Consider the following 19,552-nt stretch of genomic DNA (forward strand, 5'->3'; position numbering starts at 1 on the left):
TTTAACGCACACTGTGTGACTGTGTTTTAGGACAAGCAGCTTGCAGAGAGGACAACAGTGGTCTTAGTGTTGAGTTTACTGTTAATTTCTGAGAAGAGAAATGGTATGATGTTGACTTTTTGATTTGATTTGGTCTGTGTTGGATTGACCATCAAAGTCTGGGCACTTACTGTCCCTCAGGTTATTTCAGAGATCTCTGTCACTGTCTCAAGCATTGTTATTTTCTACAGCAGTGGCTGTGAATTCCATCACAGCTCTCTGTTGATTTGTGAGCACCTTTCACATTTGACACTTAATTGTTAGGGTGTGATTGATACTCACCTGGGCCTCATATTGGATTGTATGATATGCTGTGGTTGCTTGCGAACCAGTAGGTTACTGTGTCGAGTTGAGCGTGTCCAGGCAGGTCTGAAAAACATGTTAACTTGGAAATTCGTAACACCGGCTGTCTCGCTGGAATGATGGCAGTCTGGGAATTCCTTCCTGATGCGTCGCATTTCCCATTTGCTTTAACCCCCTCTGGGCCCATTACTTATTTCAGCCCTTTGAAATTTCACCCTCAATTTGCTGTTTTTGACCTTGTCTCTTAACTCCAGGCAAGGATTTGCACACAGAACCTGGTGAAGCAGAACCAGTGAAGTAATATAACATGAAGCAAACATGCTCTGTCTTCACCTCAAGCATGTTCAGTTCTGAGTCTCTGATCTCAAATGTTACAGGAGGTAACAGAAATGACAGCAAGAATAACCCAACTATTGACACATTATCCTGGCAGGTACCTGATCAGATGCTGCTGTTACAGTGTTTCTACCCACTGTGATGATGTTATGTTACTTTGAAATACGCGTACACACATGAGGCTGTACGATAACCAGTGGCATTAGAAGTATTCAGATCTTTTACTTTACAGAGTAGAGGTACCTGCACTGCAAAACAAATGACATTCCCATCAGCCTGATCTAATCTTTGCATTTTTATACCTCCGCACTACTGATGGCTGTGGCTGAAGGCATTATGTTTTCGGATTGATGGTCCATCCGTATGTACGTACATCTGTCTGTCCATCCCATTCTCAAGAGCGCAGTGTCTTTACAACTTCTCATGGGAAATTCTTCAAATTGGCACAAACATCAACTTGGATTTAAGGCTGAACTGATGAGAATTTGATGGTCAAAGGTCAGTGTGACCTTGTGTCCATCTCAGAATTTGGTGGTCAAACGTCACTGTAACCTCACAAAATGTATTTTTGGCCATACACCAATAATTCATATGCTAATGATGACAAAATTTCACACAAAAGTCTAATAGGATAAAATGTTGAAGCAATGTCATTTTATATCCAAATGGACAAAGGTCAAATTCACTGTGACATCGAAATTTTCTGCAAAAACGCTTTTCTAGCCATAACTCAGGTACAGAAGGGGAGACATTTGGTCAGATTCTGAATTGGTGACACCAATCTTGGGTGCCCATTTTCAAACTGTGCTGATTGTATAGATCTTCTGTGCTGCCAGGGGGAAGATGTGTGTGAAGCATGTACGTTTTAAAATTTGTAGTAACGACCATATTTGAAACATTGTCTGCTGTGATGGCTACATATGAGTCTGGACAGACATGGATGTAAACTGTAACTGCAACCTGACTGATTAGTGGAGACATACAACCGTGATGCAGTAATTCAAGTTTAGCAAATGTTAGCAGTAGCATGCTAAAATGGTTAACATGAGGCGGCCGTGGATGAGTCCACAGGGACTTGGCTTGGGACTCAGAGGGTTGCCAGCTCAAGTCCCTGTGAGGACCAAGCATGGAGCGTGGACTGGTAACTGGAGAAGTGCCAGTTCACCTCCTAGATACTGCAGAGGTGCCCTTGAGCAAGGCACTGACCGTCCAACTGCTTAGGACGCCTGTCCAAGGCAACCCCCTTGCTCTGACATCTCTCCATTTAATGCATGTAAAGGTCCTGTGTGTGCATGTGTGTGTATTCTGGGCCTGTGTGTATATGACAACAGTGAAAAAAAGTGAGTTTCCCCTTGGGGATTAATAAAGTCTATCTTCTTCTAACATTATACCTGTTATCAGCATGTTAGTGTTGTCATTGGGAGGATATTAGCATGCTGATGTTAGCATTTACGTAGTTCAAAGCACTGCTGTGCCTAAGTACAGCCTCATTAATCCGTTAAATTGACTGTAGACTAAGTGGTAATTTTTGTATTCGACTTGAATTGAGGCCATTTCAATATGGTCTGGTGTCAGCAAGAAATCTGAATACTGTGCACTCACTTCAGGCATCCTTGTGTGATGCTGGTGAGAGCAGTGTCTTTTAAAAAGTCTATGAGTTAGGTTACAGGTGCAGTGGAAAAACAGTCCTGTTTGTTTAATTTTGTAATAGCTTTAGTGCAAGTCCTGGCCTGTATGGTAGCCCAACTTAAACCTTAGCCTTGTTATGAACCTTGTCTTCTAAAGTTCTAACAGATGTACAGGGATTGGTTTGGTTTGCCATTATTAGATGGTAAAGGTATGCCATTTGTAAAAGGGGCTTCATATTTACTATATATTGGTGTATCTACAGTTGGTTTTGAAACATGCATAAATGTTTTCATGTAGCTTGATTTTATGGGATTGACTCTCTGAAGAGTATCAGATTTTCTACACCACTGGTAGTAATGTTTTTGACCTTAACACACCTTTAAATAGATTACTCACGTGTAATTACCTTGGCTGCACTTTCCCTCTTCCAGTGGAGGGTCTGCGGGAGGAGGAAATGATCCGCAGTGGCAGTCGAGAGCAGAGGAAGAAGTTGCTGCCAGGCGGGTCGGGGTCAGGAGACCTAGACGATGTAACGGAGGCTCTGTTGGGCCTGCCAACAATTCTGTATCCAGACCCCACCACCACTGCTGCTGCAGCTACTGCAGGTAGCACATGCCATTAGATAATAAAACCACACACACACACACACACACACACACACACACATCTTGGTATTATGACAGTACCATGACTCAGGATCTGGCAAAATAAGATGTAATTAACATCCAGCCCCATTCATCAAAATGTCCCACAGTATGGCCTTGAATATGAAATTAAATATGATTATAGAGCAACATGGGATAGTGATACGCTGGCTGGGCAGATTTTAAGATCTCAGGAGCTTTCCCCACATAGCTAGTCTGGGACTTAAAATAAGCCTTGCAGAGTAATGATGTGGTAAACCTCATTACCTTCAGAGATAGACACAGATACATCAATAAGTATCTTGTAATAAATTACAAATACTTAATCATCAAATGTATTAAAATAGAAAAAATTGTATGAGAAAATGTGTTTCATTAAAATACAAGTAATTTATCATTTAAAAAATACAAAAAATACATTCCATATAAACTGGTATCAAATTTTAGCCGCAATAGGGGTCTGATCATAGTGATCTGGTCAAAGCATCCACTGGCTGAGTGAACAGCCAATTGAAATGCAGCTGGGAACAGTTGATAGAGTAGTTTCAGATGACAAATACACAAATATAAACTGTTAGAGTATTTTGTTACGTCTTATTTTTTTCCACCCAGCAAAATACTGTACAAGTAATTAATTACATATTTTAAATACATTCAACTGGAATATTACCTGTCTCAAATTACATTGTCTGTGCTGATATTGTATAATAGTATTGAAAGTAATGATTTAATTTGTGCAAGGAGCACAGAGTGAAATTCAAATAAAAAGACAATCACACACTAAAAACAATATGTGGTGTGCCAAGTTGTTGAACTTAGAGGGGTTTGGCAAATTGATCCTCAATTTATACTACATCTTATCTCTACAGTTGATGACGTGAATGAATCAACAAAACTTTTCTGTTTGGATGAGAACCGCTCCAAGGCTGTTCCAGAAATAACCACCCACTATTTCAGTCTGTTTAATATGGCACATTAAAACCTAGAACAGAGCTTGATCTCTTTGCTTTGATCTTGCATGGCCTCTGTCATTACGACGCTATTTGACCGAGAGGGGGCAAGGCATGGAAATGTTGCACACACACACAAGAAAGCCAGTACACACGTGTACACTAAGTACAGTGTACTGTATTTACAACACGCCTACTCTAAATACACATAAGAGACAAATACACACACTGTAATGACAGCCCAGCGACAGTAGGTGGAACACAGGAAACAAGCGCTGGAACTAGATGGAAGGAGCACAAGGATGCTGTGCCGGGGGTTTTGGTAGTGATGGTTGATTCTGTATCTATCAAGCAAAGGCAAACGATGTAGCCTATAAATAGCAAGACAATGTTAATGTGTCAACATAGAAATAATGTTTTCTCACCATTACTTTTAAAGTCAGATTGATCTTATGTCAACAGTAGATTTCCTGTCACGCACAGCCTCAACAGGACCCCTAAGCAATCTTTGCTTATCTTACTGTAACCCCACCCATGTGCTTTCTCCTCCAGAGCCCACAGCAATAGAAACCCCGTCTCAGCTCCCTGACGAGGCCCCAGAGAAAACCAGCAAAGAGAAGAGGAAGAGGAAGAAAGAAAAAGAGCGGGATCGTTCTAGGGTGGAGAATAAAGAGGAGCAGGGGACAACACAGGGCAAAGCAGCCGAGGAGAAACCTCGAAAGATACCCTTCCCTACCCAGCCGGTTACAGGTAACCCTCTGCTCTTCACTGTTATGAAGCATGACATTAAAGTCTAAAATGCTATTTGTAGTGACATTTGTTATTTTAATAAGCCAAAACATAAGGGGACTAATGAGGACAACTCCCTTTAAACAGGAAGTTAAGAAGGTTATCTTAAAGAATGTCTGGCCACCCTCATCTTTGTCTCTTATGAGTTAAGGAACAAGAGGCTTGAGAGCAGTAAGTGTTGGTTTGAGATGTGATGACAGTGTTTGCACAGGGGAGTGACAGGTTAAGGAAAGGATAATGACAGGCCATCTCGTTAGGCTGCAGGGCACATGTGTCTTCTCTCTCCTCATAATCCAAAGGAGCACACATACACACACACACACACACACACACACACACACACACACACACACACACACATTCTCATACATGGAAACTCACTCATTTTCATGTATGCACCATGTCGACACATGTACACATAGTATTTACACACCATCATCTTAACACCTATACCTACCTTTTGCCTGCCTAAATGCACAGAACCATCTGTTTCCGGATTTATAACCATACATTTACACATGTACTAATGCATGGGTGAAGGACAAATAAAAGTAAAAAAAACACCTTAAAGTGACTTAGTAAAGTGTCTGTCCACCATGAGCCTCCAGAAGAGCTTCAGTGGTCTTTGGCATAGATTTAACATGTCTCTAGAGCTCTAAACACTTCAACACTATTTGCCTTACGCTTCCTTTTATTAAGGAATGTCTCCAAGGAAACCGTTTGAGTGTGACACTGATGCAGCCGCGGACATCATGTTGTTGGTGGACGGCTCCTGGAGCATTGGACGCACTAACTTCAGACGGGTCAGGGACTTCTTGGAGGGCTTGATGACACCCTTCCACATCGGGCCGAACTACATTCAGATCGGTAAGGATCAGAGTGTGGTAGCTGAACCATCTTTCTCTTCATCATTCTTATTGCATGTTTCAGACTGTTGAAGGGCCTTAACACACTGACAGTCGGTCACTGGTCAGACTGTCAGTAAGAACTGTCGTCCTAGTTTTGACAGTGCATCCCATACAGTTGGAACTAGTTGGCCCTTGTCGACTTTTTTCGGCTGGTTCAGCAAGCTGAATTGTCATTGGAGACAGCAGAGCCCGTTGGTTAATGAAATCACTCTTATTGGCAGTTCAGCTCAGTGTACAAGAAGAGAAACGGAAGTGAGGAAAGCAAACAAATTGCTAAAGTCAAGAGGGCGTCTGATCAAAACTCACTTGTTGTATTAGGCGAGATTAATTTTTTGAGCCATTGAGCTCTTTAGCAGAAATGGTTCGGGATTATTTGTGTTATTGTTCACGTTGGTTGTCTTGACATTTTGGTGAGACACAGGCTGCATGAGGCGATGCAACACTCAGCTTTGTCACTGCTAATTCTTTGATATCGGTTTGTTGTGTTTGGGCTTTAAGGGGTATGGAGAAAGTAAATGTACGTCATGCAGTGTGGGAGGGGGGCGTTATCTTGTGAGGTATGTTCTCTGTTACCAAAGTGTATGTGCTCAGTCCAGAAAAACCAACAATAGTTTACATTGTCAGGATATATAAGTGGAGGTAGTGCATCAAGGTCTGTAGTCCAGCCTTGGACTGCCAAGTCATATCCACAGTCACAGGCACAGGTAACAGCGCATTCCTCACAAGATGGCGCCCCCATCCAAAAGATTTAACACGTTGTGATGACTTCACATTCTCTATACTGGAAGTGACAACATGTATGATGTAAGTAATGGCTTTCTTTTCAGACAACTGCTTTGCAACATTGATTATGTCATTCATATGACTTAGGTACAGCTATATTTATGACCCCCTATTACAAACTTAACCCTGGGCTTTGAACCCCCCACCTCAGGTTTGAACCAGGAACCCTCTTGCTGTGAGGTGACAGTGCTAACTAATGCATCACTGTGCCACCCATTATGACGTTGTGCATACGTTTAATTTTTCTCCGTAGCTTATTCTACTAAAAGATGCTGTGGTGTCTGACGTTTGGAAGACATTGGATTTTGGCTACTGAACAGTACAACTTAAAACCAGCAAAACAACAGAGTCGTCTGTCGTCCATATTCTACATCAAATTTACGTTGGCATTAGTCGTTGTTCTAACATTAAATTTTGGCCACAATCTAAATTCAACGAAATATCACAATAAAACGACATTGGTGGCCAGCTGGGGATGCTCTTTTTGCTGCTCTTAGAAGGTGACATAATACAATACAATCAATTCCTGATCTTCCAGAGCTTTTTAAAATACTGTCTGCTACCTTTTGGTTTTAAAGAGCTCTGATGTAGCAACAAAAGATAAAGACAAAAAAATAGCCACTTAAAGTATAATGGATTTAACATATCTAATGGTCTGCCCCACAAAAAAACATAAAAAAAAATGTTGTTTAATGATGTGTTTTTGTCCCAGGTCTGACCCAATACAGCGGAGACCCCCGCACAGAATGGCAGCTCAACAACTTCACTACTAAAGACCAGCTGTTGGAGGCAGTAAGGAATTTTAGATATAAGGGAGGAAACACATTTACAGGTAAACACACTTCACAGAGTGCACCTTTGATACTATTAGCGTTCATTTGTCTTTAGAATACATGCACATAGTACATACAGTCTGTACACAGTAGAGTACATGAACTGTATGTCTGTATGTCTAAACATGCATGCATCTCCCAGGCCAGGCGCTGCTCCATGTCATGGAGGAGAACATGAGGGCTGAGGCAGGCGCGAGGTCAGGCACACCGTTCTTCTTGGTCTTGTTGACTGATGGGAAATCTCAGGATGATGCCATTGCTGCAGCGAACCGGCTGAAGAATGCTGGTGTGGAGATCATCGCTGTAGGTGAGACTGAAAAGAGGAGATGGTGAGGTGGTTTGCAGGCCCAATACTTTGACCTTTTAGCAGTTTCTTGGCGTTTTCTTCAATCCAGTCACATCCTTTCCCTGTGCTGGATTCAGGTGTAAAGAATGCTGATGAGGCGGAGTTGAGACAAGTGGCATCGGAGCCAGTGGATCTGAACGTCTACAATGTCAATGACTTTCCTCTGCTCAGCAAACTGGTGGCGCGACTGGTCCACATCCTGTGTGGGAGGATAGAGGACCGTGGCATCTCAAAACGTAACCAGTTTATCTGTCTATCTTTCTTTAAGCTGTCTTTTCTTAACAACTAGTCAGACACACATAGGTGAAAGCAAACTTTATTTTAAGGCAGCACATTTTTCAAATTATAAATATCTTGTTGAGGTCTAATATGCTGATTTCTTGCGACTGTGTCTCCAGGAATGGAGCCTGGACCCACAGCAGACCCAGCCCTCTCCTACCCCAGTCCGACTGATCTCCGTTTCTCTGAACTGGGCTCCAGAGAAGTGAAGCTTCATTGGACCAGTCCTGCTAAGCCAGTCCAACAGTACAGAGTGGTCTACCATAGTGCCGAGGGTCAGAGTCCACAGGAGGTCAGAACACAACCTTAGTTTACATGAATTATGATCACATTAGGTTTTAGACCTATGAACAGATACAAGCAAAACAAGACCATCACTATGAAGAATGGCAGATTCCAGCAGCCTCCTCAGTGTTTTATACATTATACCCCAATTCTAGGAAAATGAGCTTGATTGCAACAGTATAAGGCTGTTCTTTCAGCAGACAATGCTAAAGCTGTCAGAGGACAGAGGCAGCAAAACAATTTGTGTCGTTACTGAAAAATTGTGTGGTCCTGTGTGGAATGGGAATATAGTATTTTCACATCACCAGTTAATGTCAATATACTAAATGATAAAAGTGCTCTTCATTTTTGTGGCTGATTGTAAGTGATGCTTTGTCCCCAGGTGGTGTTGGCTGGCTCAGAGTCCACTGTGCTGCTGGAAGGCCTCTCCTCTCAGACCCTGTACCATGTGTCAATCTTTCCTGTGTATGAAAACAATGTTGGCCTGGCACTCAGAGGAACTGTCACTACATGTAAGAATGACATCATTGCTAAATAGTGTATTTCAAAGAGACAGTTCACCCCGAAATCAGAAATACAATTTTTTCTTCTTACCTGTAGAACTGTTTATCAGTATAGATTGTTTTGGTGTGAGTTGCCATGTGTTGGAGATATCAGCCATAGAGATGTCTGCCTTCTTTTCCACAAGCAGTGGGCCATCTCATTTCATTATATTAGAAAGGAGGAAGATATCTCTATGGCCTATATCTCCAACATTCTGCAACCCTCACCAAAAAATCTAGACTGATAAATAGCACTACAGGTAACTACCCCTTTAAGGGATTCATTTGTTTGTTGATCAGTCATTCGTCACACGTTTTTGTTTGTCAGTGTATCACTTGTACTTGCATTACTGCAATGGTGCATCTCTGCACCTTTTTTCCCATCTGGATGAAAGGCTTCAGTTAAAGGATGAGTGGAATTATATTCTTTTTTTTTTTTTTTCATCAAAATTCCATGAAAAGACCAAAACCAATTGATCCTACTAACACGTCTTACATTAGTATCTTATTCCTCACTGTCATAGAGTGACAGATTCCATTGATGTCCAATAACTATTAAAGACACATCTGTATCATTAGCATGAACACACACTGTAGTTTATATTGTCTTAGTCCCACATGCACCTCCTGCTGCCTCAAATACTCACTGTTACATCAAAGTCTGCAGCTTAAGTTAGTCCCCAACAAATGCTCCATCTCCTCATGTGCCCACCTGTTTGAGGATATCATCTAGTATTTTTTCATGATCTGTTTTCACAGATTTGCATTTTCAGTAGGAACTAACTCATTTGGGGCTGAGAGCCACAGACACCCCACAAATCTAACCATCCTGCAACATTTATTTGAATGGGAAAGTCTGTTCTTCTCCCCTTCTATTTCTATTATCTTTCCCAGCTCATTATCTGTACAGCAGCTCCAGGATTTGTACATGATAACATCACAAATTTGAGATTTGGCACTCTGGATTTTGGATTTGGAATGGAGTTGTTCATGTTAAATATTTTTGGACTCTCATGGGAATAGCATGTATGAATTTTGAAAATGGGCATATTTCCCTTTTAACTGTTTTGCAAGTTTTGTTCTGGCAGTGTTTGGGTGTTCTGGGGTGTTTCTAAAATTTGAGGACACTGGGGGCTTAGTCTGGGATCCTTTCACAGGATTTTTTGTGTGTGGTAGACAAGCTCTGTGATGCTTTGTATGCACTCTGGCACTTTGATTACCCTCAAAAACTTTTTTCTTTCCAGATTAATTGTAATAAGAGAAATATCAGTAGTTGTACAGGAAAAACAGTGCATGTATTGATGGTAACAGTGGTGGAATGTAACTAAGTACATACAAATATGAACAGAGGGACAGATAATTTGATCCAAGGCTTTTTTTTAAAAAAAGTTAGACCTAATTTTTGAAAACTATATATAACCTATATATTTAGATCCATGGCTATTTATAAGACATTCAGGGCTGAAACTTTGGACGCCCAGGCCTGATGATGGCACTGGTTGTGACCCGGAGAGGTGAGCAAAGGCAAACTGGGCTCCTGATTAGAAAGCTTGTCTGTGACACAACAGGGTACAGTCTCACTCTGTATTGTGCCTATGTACAGTTATGAACAGATGTATATCATTTAGCAAGACACTTGTGCCCTGCTTTCATCAAGCCATTGCTCATTGTGACTGTGTGGTACTTCAGAAAAATCAAATATCACCTATATTGACCATATACTTTTTTATATTGCTTCCTGTCTCTTGGTGCCACTTCAGTGCCACTGGCCATGCCTGCCAACCTGGAGGTGACTCCTTCCTCTTACAGCATGCTGCGAGTGAGTTGGGGTGCAGCGCCCGGTGCAACACAGTACATGATCCTGTATTCAGCACTCAACCACGGAGAGCCCGACGATGCCAAGGAGGTGAGAACTGGATCTCTCTTTTACTTTCTGCAGTGAATGAGTGTGCAGGGAGGAGAGTGAAAGGTACAAATGATGGTTTACACATGTATCACGCAAATGTGATTTTTAATCATAAGTAAATTAATATAAGCCAGCAATAAGCAGGGTAGTCAGCAGACAGAAAAGCGTATCGGCAACAAGTAAGGAGGTAGGTGAAAACATAATGTACAGGGCAAAGAAGAGCAAGAATGCTGCAGCAGCTTACATGTGATATGTACTCAGAACAATGTGTTAACTGCAATATAAAGTATGCACCTCACTGGAGATAGCCTAATGTCATCTGTCTCTTAAATACAGATGTGATATAGTACACATGCCACATATAGCATTGCAGGCTTATTACATTATTACTGTTTCACCACACACTAATGCAGGCAGAGAGAATCCTAACATACTACTAACTCCACCTTTGCATTTTGTTTCTGTGTTGCTGCAGGAGAAATTCAGTGCAGACCAGACAGTGGTGGAGCTGGCAGGGTTACTGCCGGCAACAGACTACTCTGTCACTCTTTATGCTCTGTATGATGAGGATCCCAGCGACCCTGTCACTGCTGTTGCCACCACATGTAAGACATTCCCCACAAATGTTTGGGGGATGAAATATTCCTTTAAGTTCTTACAGATCTTCCTTTATCACTATTCCCTCTTGCTTCTCTGTTATCAACATCTCTAGCACAGTAACTTCTCAGTGGCACTCATAAATCAATTAAGTACCCTAATCATTTGTCTTTCATCACATTCATCCTCTTCATCCCTCACTTTTTATTCTACTGTCACTCCCCACAGTCCCTCTCCCACCACCAGTGAGTGTTCAGTTCCCAATGGTCACCCACAGTATGCTAAAGGTGAGCTGGGCTCCTGGAGCTGTGGACGTCCCTGGCCACAGAATCACCTACAGCACCAACCACGGCAGTGACGTCAAGCAGGTAACTTCCAGGGCACAGTGGTGTCAAATTACAAGCCTTTTGTCTCTAACTGTCCCTAGAACTGAGATTGCGCCTTTACTCTCAGAGACATGTGTATGAATTGATTGAAATTCTGCAGTTTGTCTCTCAGTGGGTTCAGTACTACTACTTTTTTTTTTTTTTTAACAAAGATAATCTTGCTAGAGATGGGATGGCTCTTTGAGGGGAGCCGGATCTTGGTGAGCCGTTCCTTTCAAAGAGCCGTTCAAAAAACTGGCTCATTGGACTGATTTTTATATTTATTAAGTTTTAAGAAGCCAGCCTGGTGGTAACTCATTTTATCTTGGAAATAATCACTGGGAGGTATGATGGGGTAAGATTTGGAACAAAATAATACAAAATTAGATATCCCACCAATATCTGAGTTTGAATTATTCTGAAATATTGATTATAACCTCATTTGACATGTGTGGACTAGATTTTAAAGTCTGATCTGGATTCATTGTAAGTATTCCACAAGGTTGCGCCATATCACTCTGCTTTGACAGTGACATCACTATTTTGGATTTACCCTTTATACAAACTGTTTGTATGTGTGTAAAGCTGCGACTCCGTTCCCATCGTTCATGTTAACGAGCCGTTCAATAGAATCGGTTCGTTCGTGAACGTCACAACACTAAATCTTGCGCATCAACACCTTGTCAAGGAAATAAAGAGCCCTATCTTACGCCTGGCCGAAGTGGCACACAGCACAGCACAACTGTCATTGCTAATTTCAGATTGACACAGTTTCCATATTTACGGCCAGTGCCCATGTTGTTTAATTAGCAAATGTACTTGTGTGCAGGTCTTAAAATGAGGTGTGGTGAGGTGCATTGTTGGTGTATTGCTACTGACCAAAACATCATCACATGCTCATACACTCTGCTTGTTAAACACACAGGGACACATGGATGGTTTGCCACTGGGTGAGATAATAAATTATTAATAAAGAAAATATTAATTCTTTAAAATGTGAAGGTGGCAGAGCTGCTGTCCTACTCCCCATTAAGAGAGAGGCTGGGCACATTAACAAGGAGCGTCGTAATTTCATTGATTATTTCAGAAGCTAAAAGTTGTTCTGTTTCCTCTGTCAAGAATAAAACTACAGTTCTTGGTTTTGCTGCTTAAATGCCCCACAATATTTTCTGCAGTGATATTACTGCTATTATTCGATACTCTCAGCAGAAAACTGCTCACTTCTCCATGTAGTACTTCCATGGGTGCACAAGCTAGTTATCAGCACTTTCTTTTGATGATGCTGGCTAGAAGTGGGCTGGTAGCTAATTATCCAGCCTTGGTGTCTTGCAGCCAGCTTTCGTTATGCAAAAGTGGGCATGGTTTAATCTAAAGTGAGTTTGAAAATTAACAGAGTGCCGAGTATCGTTGAACAAAACATGAAATCTCTAAACTTGTGTTAACCACAGACCTTATTTCAGGCAGCTAACAAAAAAACCCTGACCTAACTGAGACGAGGGAGTCGGTATTTCCAGGTTTTTGGACTCATTCCTGCAACAATCTCAGCATCCGTCTTCACTCCTGTCAGCACATTTATTGCGTGATCACAGCTTTCCACAATATGACGGCTATTCATGAATTACTGGCTCATGGTTTCGTGGGATATGTGTGAATTTGTGCACAAGAACAGCTCTTGTGCTGTTGCATAGAGATGATACACCATCTCGTCTAGGTGAATTGGAAGACAACATTCAGATTAGTTGAATTCATGTTATGATCAAAACACACCTATGATTAATTAAGGGACTTAAGTACAACCTCTTTGCCCCTTATTTTGCACCCAGATTATATGCCATTTAACTAGCAAAGTGGAGTTAGACAAGCCCTAAATGCATTTGCACCATGCACTTTAGACCATGTGCTATAGAACTTTTAAATGGGGCCGAAAATCATTTAATGGATTCTTTCCTTTGTTTCTTGTTTCTCTTTTTATACTCACAAGTTGTGTTTACATGGAGCCTTTTATTTCACTCATAATCTGAATAAGACTGTAACTGCTAAATGTAAAACACTGTACGGCAGAACTAACAGAAAAAATGTTGGTTCATAAATTTTGAAATGTATTGCCACATCAACAATTGAACGAACAGACTAATGACTGGCGCCAAAAAAGCAATGATTGTATCACATGTACTGTTCTCAGCAGACTGAAAACAAGCGAGTCACAGCATGTTAGCCATTATACAATTCCTCTTTGATTGTTTAAGTATAAACATATCGTCTGTACTTCATCATATGAGTTATACATTAACCATCAAACAGTGTCTCATTTACACACAGCTCTGAGTGTCTGACTGCCATTCTGTTATGTGCAGCGTACAGGACAGGACATGTGTTACAGTAAACTATTTTTCTGACACCAATTATGAATCTCTTCTTTCATTCAGTGGTCATAAATAACAAATGGAACTAGCCTACCTTAATATTATTTAACCTCCACTCCTTATTTTCTGAAGATCCGAAGTCCATATCAGAAGTTTTATTGTACCTGAAGGATTACACTTGAGTGCAACTTGACAGAACAGTCCTCCAAATATCGTTTCCCTATAATGTTTATCTATCTGTTCCCCCGGGCTTTTAACCTGTGTGCACAGTTAAAAGACCGTTACTCTCTGTCATCACCTATTTGAGTCAAGCCATAGCTGTTCATCTGAAAAGACCCACTTCTCTAATACTTTGCCAGTCACAAGCACTTGATATAACTTTGCTTCAGTCACATTACATTCCAATGGAAGTGTTGCTACAACAGTAAACCAATAGTAGTGCCAAGTACAGGACCTTTGCCAGTCTTTTTCAAAATTTTGTTTGGACTATCAATCACATTCATTATGTGTGAATGGACCATGTAAGTGCAGCCATAGTCAGTATCATTTGCTCTCTTTCCAGGTGGAGGTAACAGGACTGAACTCAGTGCTGGTGCAGAACCTTTCCTCTCTGTCTAGATACCTGGTTTCAGTCCAGTCTCACTACCCACAAGGCCTTTCTGCAGCACTCACCAGCAACGTCACCACACGTAAGACACACTCACTCACACACACACACATGCACACACAAGTCTTAGTTGCTCAAAGACATCATCTTTTATTTCCTTTGAAGAATGGATGTAGTCTTGTGTAACAGCACAGCAATGAGAGGAAACATTGAATTAAATGTGAATGAAAAAAAATCATATCAGACTAAAGTCTCTCTTTCTTTTTCCTGACACATTTTCCTTCTCTCCTAGTGAAGGTGCCTGCCCCAACAGACCTCAGGGTGACTAATTTCTCAGGCAGTGATATCACCGTCCGCTGGGAAGCTGCAGCCGATGATGTTGTCTCTTATCTCATCAAGTGGATTTCCCTCAGCGGGGGAGACCTGAGACAGGTGGAGATGGATGGAGTGTATAATGATAATAATAATTATAATAACTTTATTTGTAGAGCACAGTTCACACAGCAAGTGCAACTCAAAGCACTTTACGTAATAAAGCATGAAAATGCACGTTAAAGATAGTATAAGACTGAGTAAATGTGTTATATTGATTACTAGCCTATATGATATAAATGAAGTGTTGCTCTTTACTGTTTGTTTTAGCTGAGGGTGAGTGGTGAGAGTGAGGGGGCAATCCTGGAGGGGGTGGAGGACGAAAAGGAGTACCAGATCTCTCTGTCTGCACTTTATGGAGATGGAGCTCAGAGTGAAGCTGTGGCCATACGCTACAGCACCTGTGAGTCACACACACCCATACACAAACAAAATCACACACTATACACTAATACACTAAAATACTGTCTGCAGCATTGGAGAGATAAATTATGTCCCTTAATATGAACTGGCTATGTCGTTTTCTTTAAAAGAAACTCCTTCAGTGAACAAGGAAAGATACATTTGACATGTCCAGGTTGTTTTGAATTTACAGAAAGAGAACTGGGTAGCATGTAACAGAAGAGCATTGATATTCTCCATGGCAAAACTGACAAAGTAAAGAGCTCCACCTACAGAAACTTAGAAAAGGAAATAATGGTGCTGAATACATTGCCTGGTTCTGTGTTAAATACATTGCCCATGTATAAAGATGAATGACAATACAGCTCCCCAAAAGTGAAGCCAAAACATCTTGATCTCCCCCCCCCGTGGCTGGTTGCAGTATAGGTCATAAACTCCGCCCCCTTCAAGGGGTCTGGAACAGACATGGGCCAAACTAAAAAATCAAATACATCTTTCCCAATGATAGTTTCTGTCATTTTAGGTAGTTGTTGTCACACTGATATGTGTGTTCGAGTGTTCGTTTTTCTAACTTTGTTTATAACTAGTAATTTGATGTTAAAAACGAGAGGTCATGATTGACAGCTGTTTGTGCCAGTTACTATGCTTGCTATCAGTGGCACTGCTCATGATTGGTTGGATGGGTGTATGGGCAGGAACTCAGTACTTGCAGCGATCACTACTGCACAGATTCTGGCTCCAAATGATGTCATCAGGGCAACATAACATTTTATATCCAGAAGTTCAAAGGTCAAATCCACTGTGACATCATAATGTTCTGCAAACACTTTTCTTGCCATTACTCAACATCATAATTCAGGAACAGAGGAAGAGACATTTGGTCAGACACTGAATTGGTGACACTAACCTTGGGTGCTCACCTTGAAACTATGCTTATTGTATGGTTCTACTGTGCTGCCTGATTGAAGACATGTGTGAAGCAACCATGTTTTATAATTTGTAGCTACTTTGCAGCAACATTCATTTTTTAAGTATTGTCACCTGTCATGGCTACAACTTTGTGTTCTGCCCTTTTCCTTTAATGGTCCACGAGAGGCTCATTGGTTTTGCTGATATGGAGCTTCAGCTGATTGTCATTGCACCATGTGATGAAGCTCTCTGATGAAGCTCTCAATCACTCCTTTCCTCTTCTGTAAATACAGTTTCTAAGTGAAGACAGCAGGTTTCTCACTTAAAATTTTTCACTGAAATGATCATACATGTCAATTTCAATTTCACTAAAAAAAGACATCTAACGTCCTGCATTAAATTCCGTCAAGAGTCTTCACTCCATATATTGTATGAGACTGGACAGACATAGATGTAAACTGCAACTTGACAGGATTGGTGGAGGTGTCAAACCATGAGGCGGATATTCCAGTTCTTGATTAATGGCTTCTTTCTACCCACCCTCCCATAAAAGCCAGTTTTATGTGAACCTCTTGATATGGTTTCCTGGTACACCTTCACAGTGACTGAACTCTAGCTCCTTCAAAGTGATTGTTTGATTGCTGGTGGCTTCCCTCACAGTCTCCTTGCCCAGACACATAGTTTTGAGGGACAGTCTCATCTGGGCAGTGCCAGGGTGTTGCAATGCAGTTTTCATTACCTTACTATGATCCAGCAGTGCTTACTGGGATATCCAGACACTTGGATAATATTTTGTAGCCTTTTCCTAATTTATACATTACTTTATCTTGAACTTCTGTAGAATGCTCTGTGCTCTTCATTTCCACTGCTTTCCATCAGATTCCCAGTCTGTTAGTTTTTTTTAATGTTTCACAGGCAGAGACCAGTTGTAAGCCAGATGTCTCCTCATTATGGACATATTTCTCATCTGTCATCAATAAAGATTTCCTTGTAGTGAGTTTGAATATCTGTAATATTGTATTTTGTCCCTGCAGTGTCTGGTGGAGGCCCATCCAGCATATCGGTCTCAGAGGAGACAGCGGTCAGCATGGTAGTCAGCTGGGTACCTCCCAATGCTCACGTTCTTCAGTATCGTGTGACATACACTGCCCTGACTGCAGCTGAAACCCAGGACAGCACTGTAAGTGGGCCATAATCGCCACCTCTTTGACCGCTTTGTCCTTCATCCTGTTAGACAGTAAATTACAGTGCCTCCCAGGGGTCACAGAGACTTCCAAAAACTGCAAATTAACTCTGTCACTGTGTCGACAGATGGATGTGTCACGTTAAAAGCTTGACTTTGAAAAGTGGCTTTGTTGTTTACAGGTGTTGGTCCAAGGTGGTGAAAAGCGGGTGGTGCTGGAGTCGTTACAGCCTGATACACGTTACAGCATCCTGGTCACTGCTGAGTACCGCAACAGAGAAGGAGGCAGCGGTTCAGCTCAGGGCAAAACCAGTGAGTCAGACACTGAAAGAAAACACATGGCTTTTTGGGAAAAAAAAGAATAAGTAAATAAATAATAATAATAACTAAATTAAACTTATGTCAGATTTTATGCTAAATGGTAAGACACTGGTAGATTGATAAAGAAGAAAGGTCATATTTAAGGTGGGTAAGGTAAGGGTAAAGGAACATATAAAATATCACTAGTTCTATTTCCTTAGAAGACGGTGGGAAAACATCACAGTACACCTATATATATTTCATACGTGACAAATAAATAATCTTAAAAAAACTACATTGCCCCAATAAAAATATACATGTGTTTAGTCAACTAAACTACAAACAAAAATAAACATATGCACTTGTTTTGTTAACATGTTATTGTTGTTATTGACTATGCCACAGTCCATATGATAAAAACCCGCCATCAACTTTTCATTGGTCCTCATATCAGTCAACATAATTTCTCCTGCCATGTTACCTTACCGCACAGGAAGACAAGAAAAGGATGTTGACATTTCATTTCTCAAAAGCCAGGGCTGGTATGTGTAAAGGTGCTCAGGGTAACACTTTGACCTCAAGTGCATCAGAATTAAATTAAATTTTATTCCACACATAAAAAAAAATTAATATTCATTTTTTAAGTAGGAAAACAAAACAAGAATACCCAGCAAATATATTTATTGAACACAGTAAGTATTTAATGTCTGCCAAGGAGTAGGTAGAAGTGAATACTTACCAAGTCTGACCCCTTCTTTACTCTATTTTATTGATAAACCGTTTAACATGAATATTCCAACTTTGCACCCCAGTGTTCACCATGCACACCTTCATCAAATGGTCGATTCATGCATCATTTAAGAGGACCCCAGAGGTCTTCCAAGTTAGTAAGGAGTTGCCAGTAGATGGCAGCATCACATGCACAGAGGCAGAGGGCATACAAAGAAAATATATTCAAGAAAAAAATATGATAACTTGACAACAAAAATAAATTCTGACCCAATACCCACACAACATAACAGCAAAAAGCTGAAATCATTCAAGTTATAACAAGATAGATTCAGCATGAATAAATTGAAATGCCTGCATGTTGGTGGGATTCTTCTTCCTAATCTTCACATAATACAAAGCTCTTTATTGCTGTGCATTTACTGGGCTGTAGAATAGCTCTGGTGAGTTTTAAACAGCAACAACAACAGTTTTTATGAGGCCCAAGTATATAAGGCATTATAAAAATACTTATAATGTGTTACAATCTGTTTATTGCTCCGTACAATTGTTGTTATAAACATTCAAAAATATGTGTAAAATGCTTTATAACAATCATCACAACACAGTCTTAAGCATTTTAAAATGACTTATAAGGTCAAGTATTAAAGTACTTCATAACTGCTTCTCACTGACATTTTTGGAGGGGGTTGTACTGTGTTATAATTCTTATAGTTACAATACATTACAATCATGTTATAATGCATTATATTGTGATTATAAGTTAACACCTTCTAGTGGAGATTAAAGAAAATATATATACTTAACTTTATTCTTGTGTATTCATACTTCAATATATTGAAACATAGGAGTGTAGGATATAAAAAATGATGGTTATACTTCAAGGGCATCTTACACATCAAATTAGAGCTCTTCATGGGTCTACCCAGACGCGAGACCAGACCTGGGACCTGTACAGGTTCAGGTCCACATTTTATTATGGTCAATCAGGTCCGGCTCGGGTACCATTCTGTTATCGTGGGCGAGCCAAGGGTCTGTTTATCATGAAATTTTGTGGCTCCATAGGGAGCTGAAAAAATCTGATAAACTGCCTCAAGTTCAGTCCTTATTTTACAACACCTTAGCTTTTCTAAACAAAGCTTCTCAGTACTAG

The 19,552-nt window shown here is 40.7% G+C and overlaps 1 protein-coding gene across 1 annotated transcript in view; it reads left to right on the forward strand.

Annotated features, from left to right (window-relative positions):
* col20a1 (collagen type XX alpha 1 chain) overlaps positions 1-19,552 on the forward strand; it is a 50,873-nt gene that overhangs the window by 14,378 nt on the left and 16,943 nt on the right. The window contains exons 5-20 of the mRNA XM_033629259.2: positions 2,739-2,912; positions 4,454-4,651; positions 5,390-5,557; positions 7,094-7,213; positions 7,357-7,521; positions 7,638-7,796; positions 7,959-8,131; positions 8,507-8,636; positions 10,427-10,572; positions 11,048-11,177; positions 11,398-11,537; positions 14,460-14,586; positions 14,797-14,936; positions 15,147-15,279; positions 17,222-17,367; positions 17,553-17,682. Coding sequence (XP_033485150.2) covers positions 2,739-2,912; positions 4,454-4,651; positions 5,390-5,557; positions 7,094-7,213; positions 7,357-7,521; positions 7,638-7,796; positions 7,959-8,131; positions 8,507-8,636; positions 10,427-10,572; positions 11,048-11,177; positions 11,398-11,537; positions 14,460-14,586; positions 14,797-14,936; positions 15,147-15,279; positions 17,222-17,367; positions 17,553-17,682 — 2,379 coding nt within the window. The remainder of the gene's footprint in view (positions 1-2,738; positions 2,913-4,453; positions 4,652-5,389; positions 5,558-7,093; positions 7,214-7,356; positions 7,522-7,637; positions 7,797-7,958; positions 8,132-8,506; positions 8,637-10,426; positions 10,573-11,047; positions 11,178-11,397; positions 11,538-14,459; positions 14,587-14,796; positions 14,937-15,146; positions 15,280-17,221; positions 17,368-17,552; positions 17,683-19,552) is intronic.

Source organism: Epinephelus lanceolatus, chromosome 8 (genome assembly GCF_041903045.1).
Source record: "Epinephelus lanceolatus isolate andai-2023 chromosome 8, ASM4190304v1, whole genome shotgun sequence".
Taxonomy (NCBI): domain Eukaryota; kingdom Metazoa; phylum Chordata; class Actinopteri; order Perciformes; family Serranidae; genus Epinephelus; species Epinephelus lanceolatus.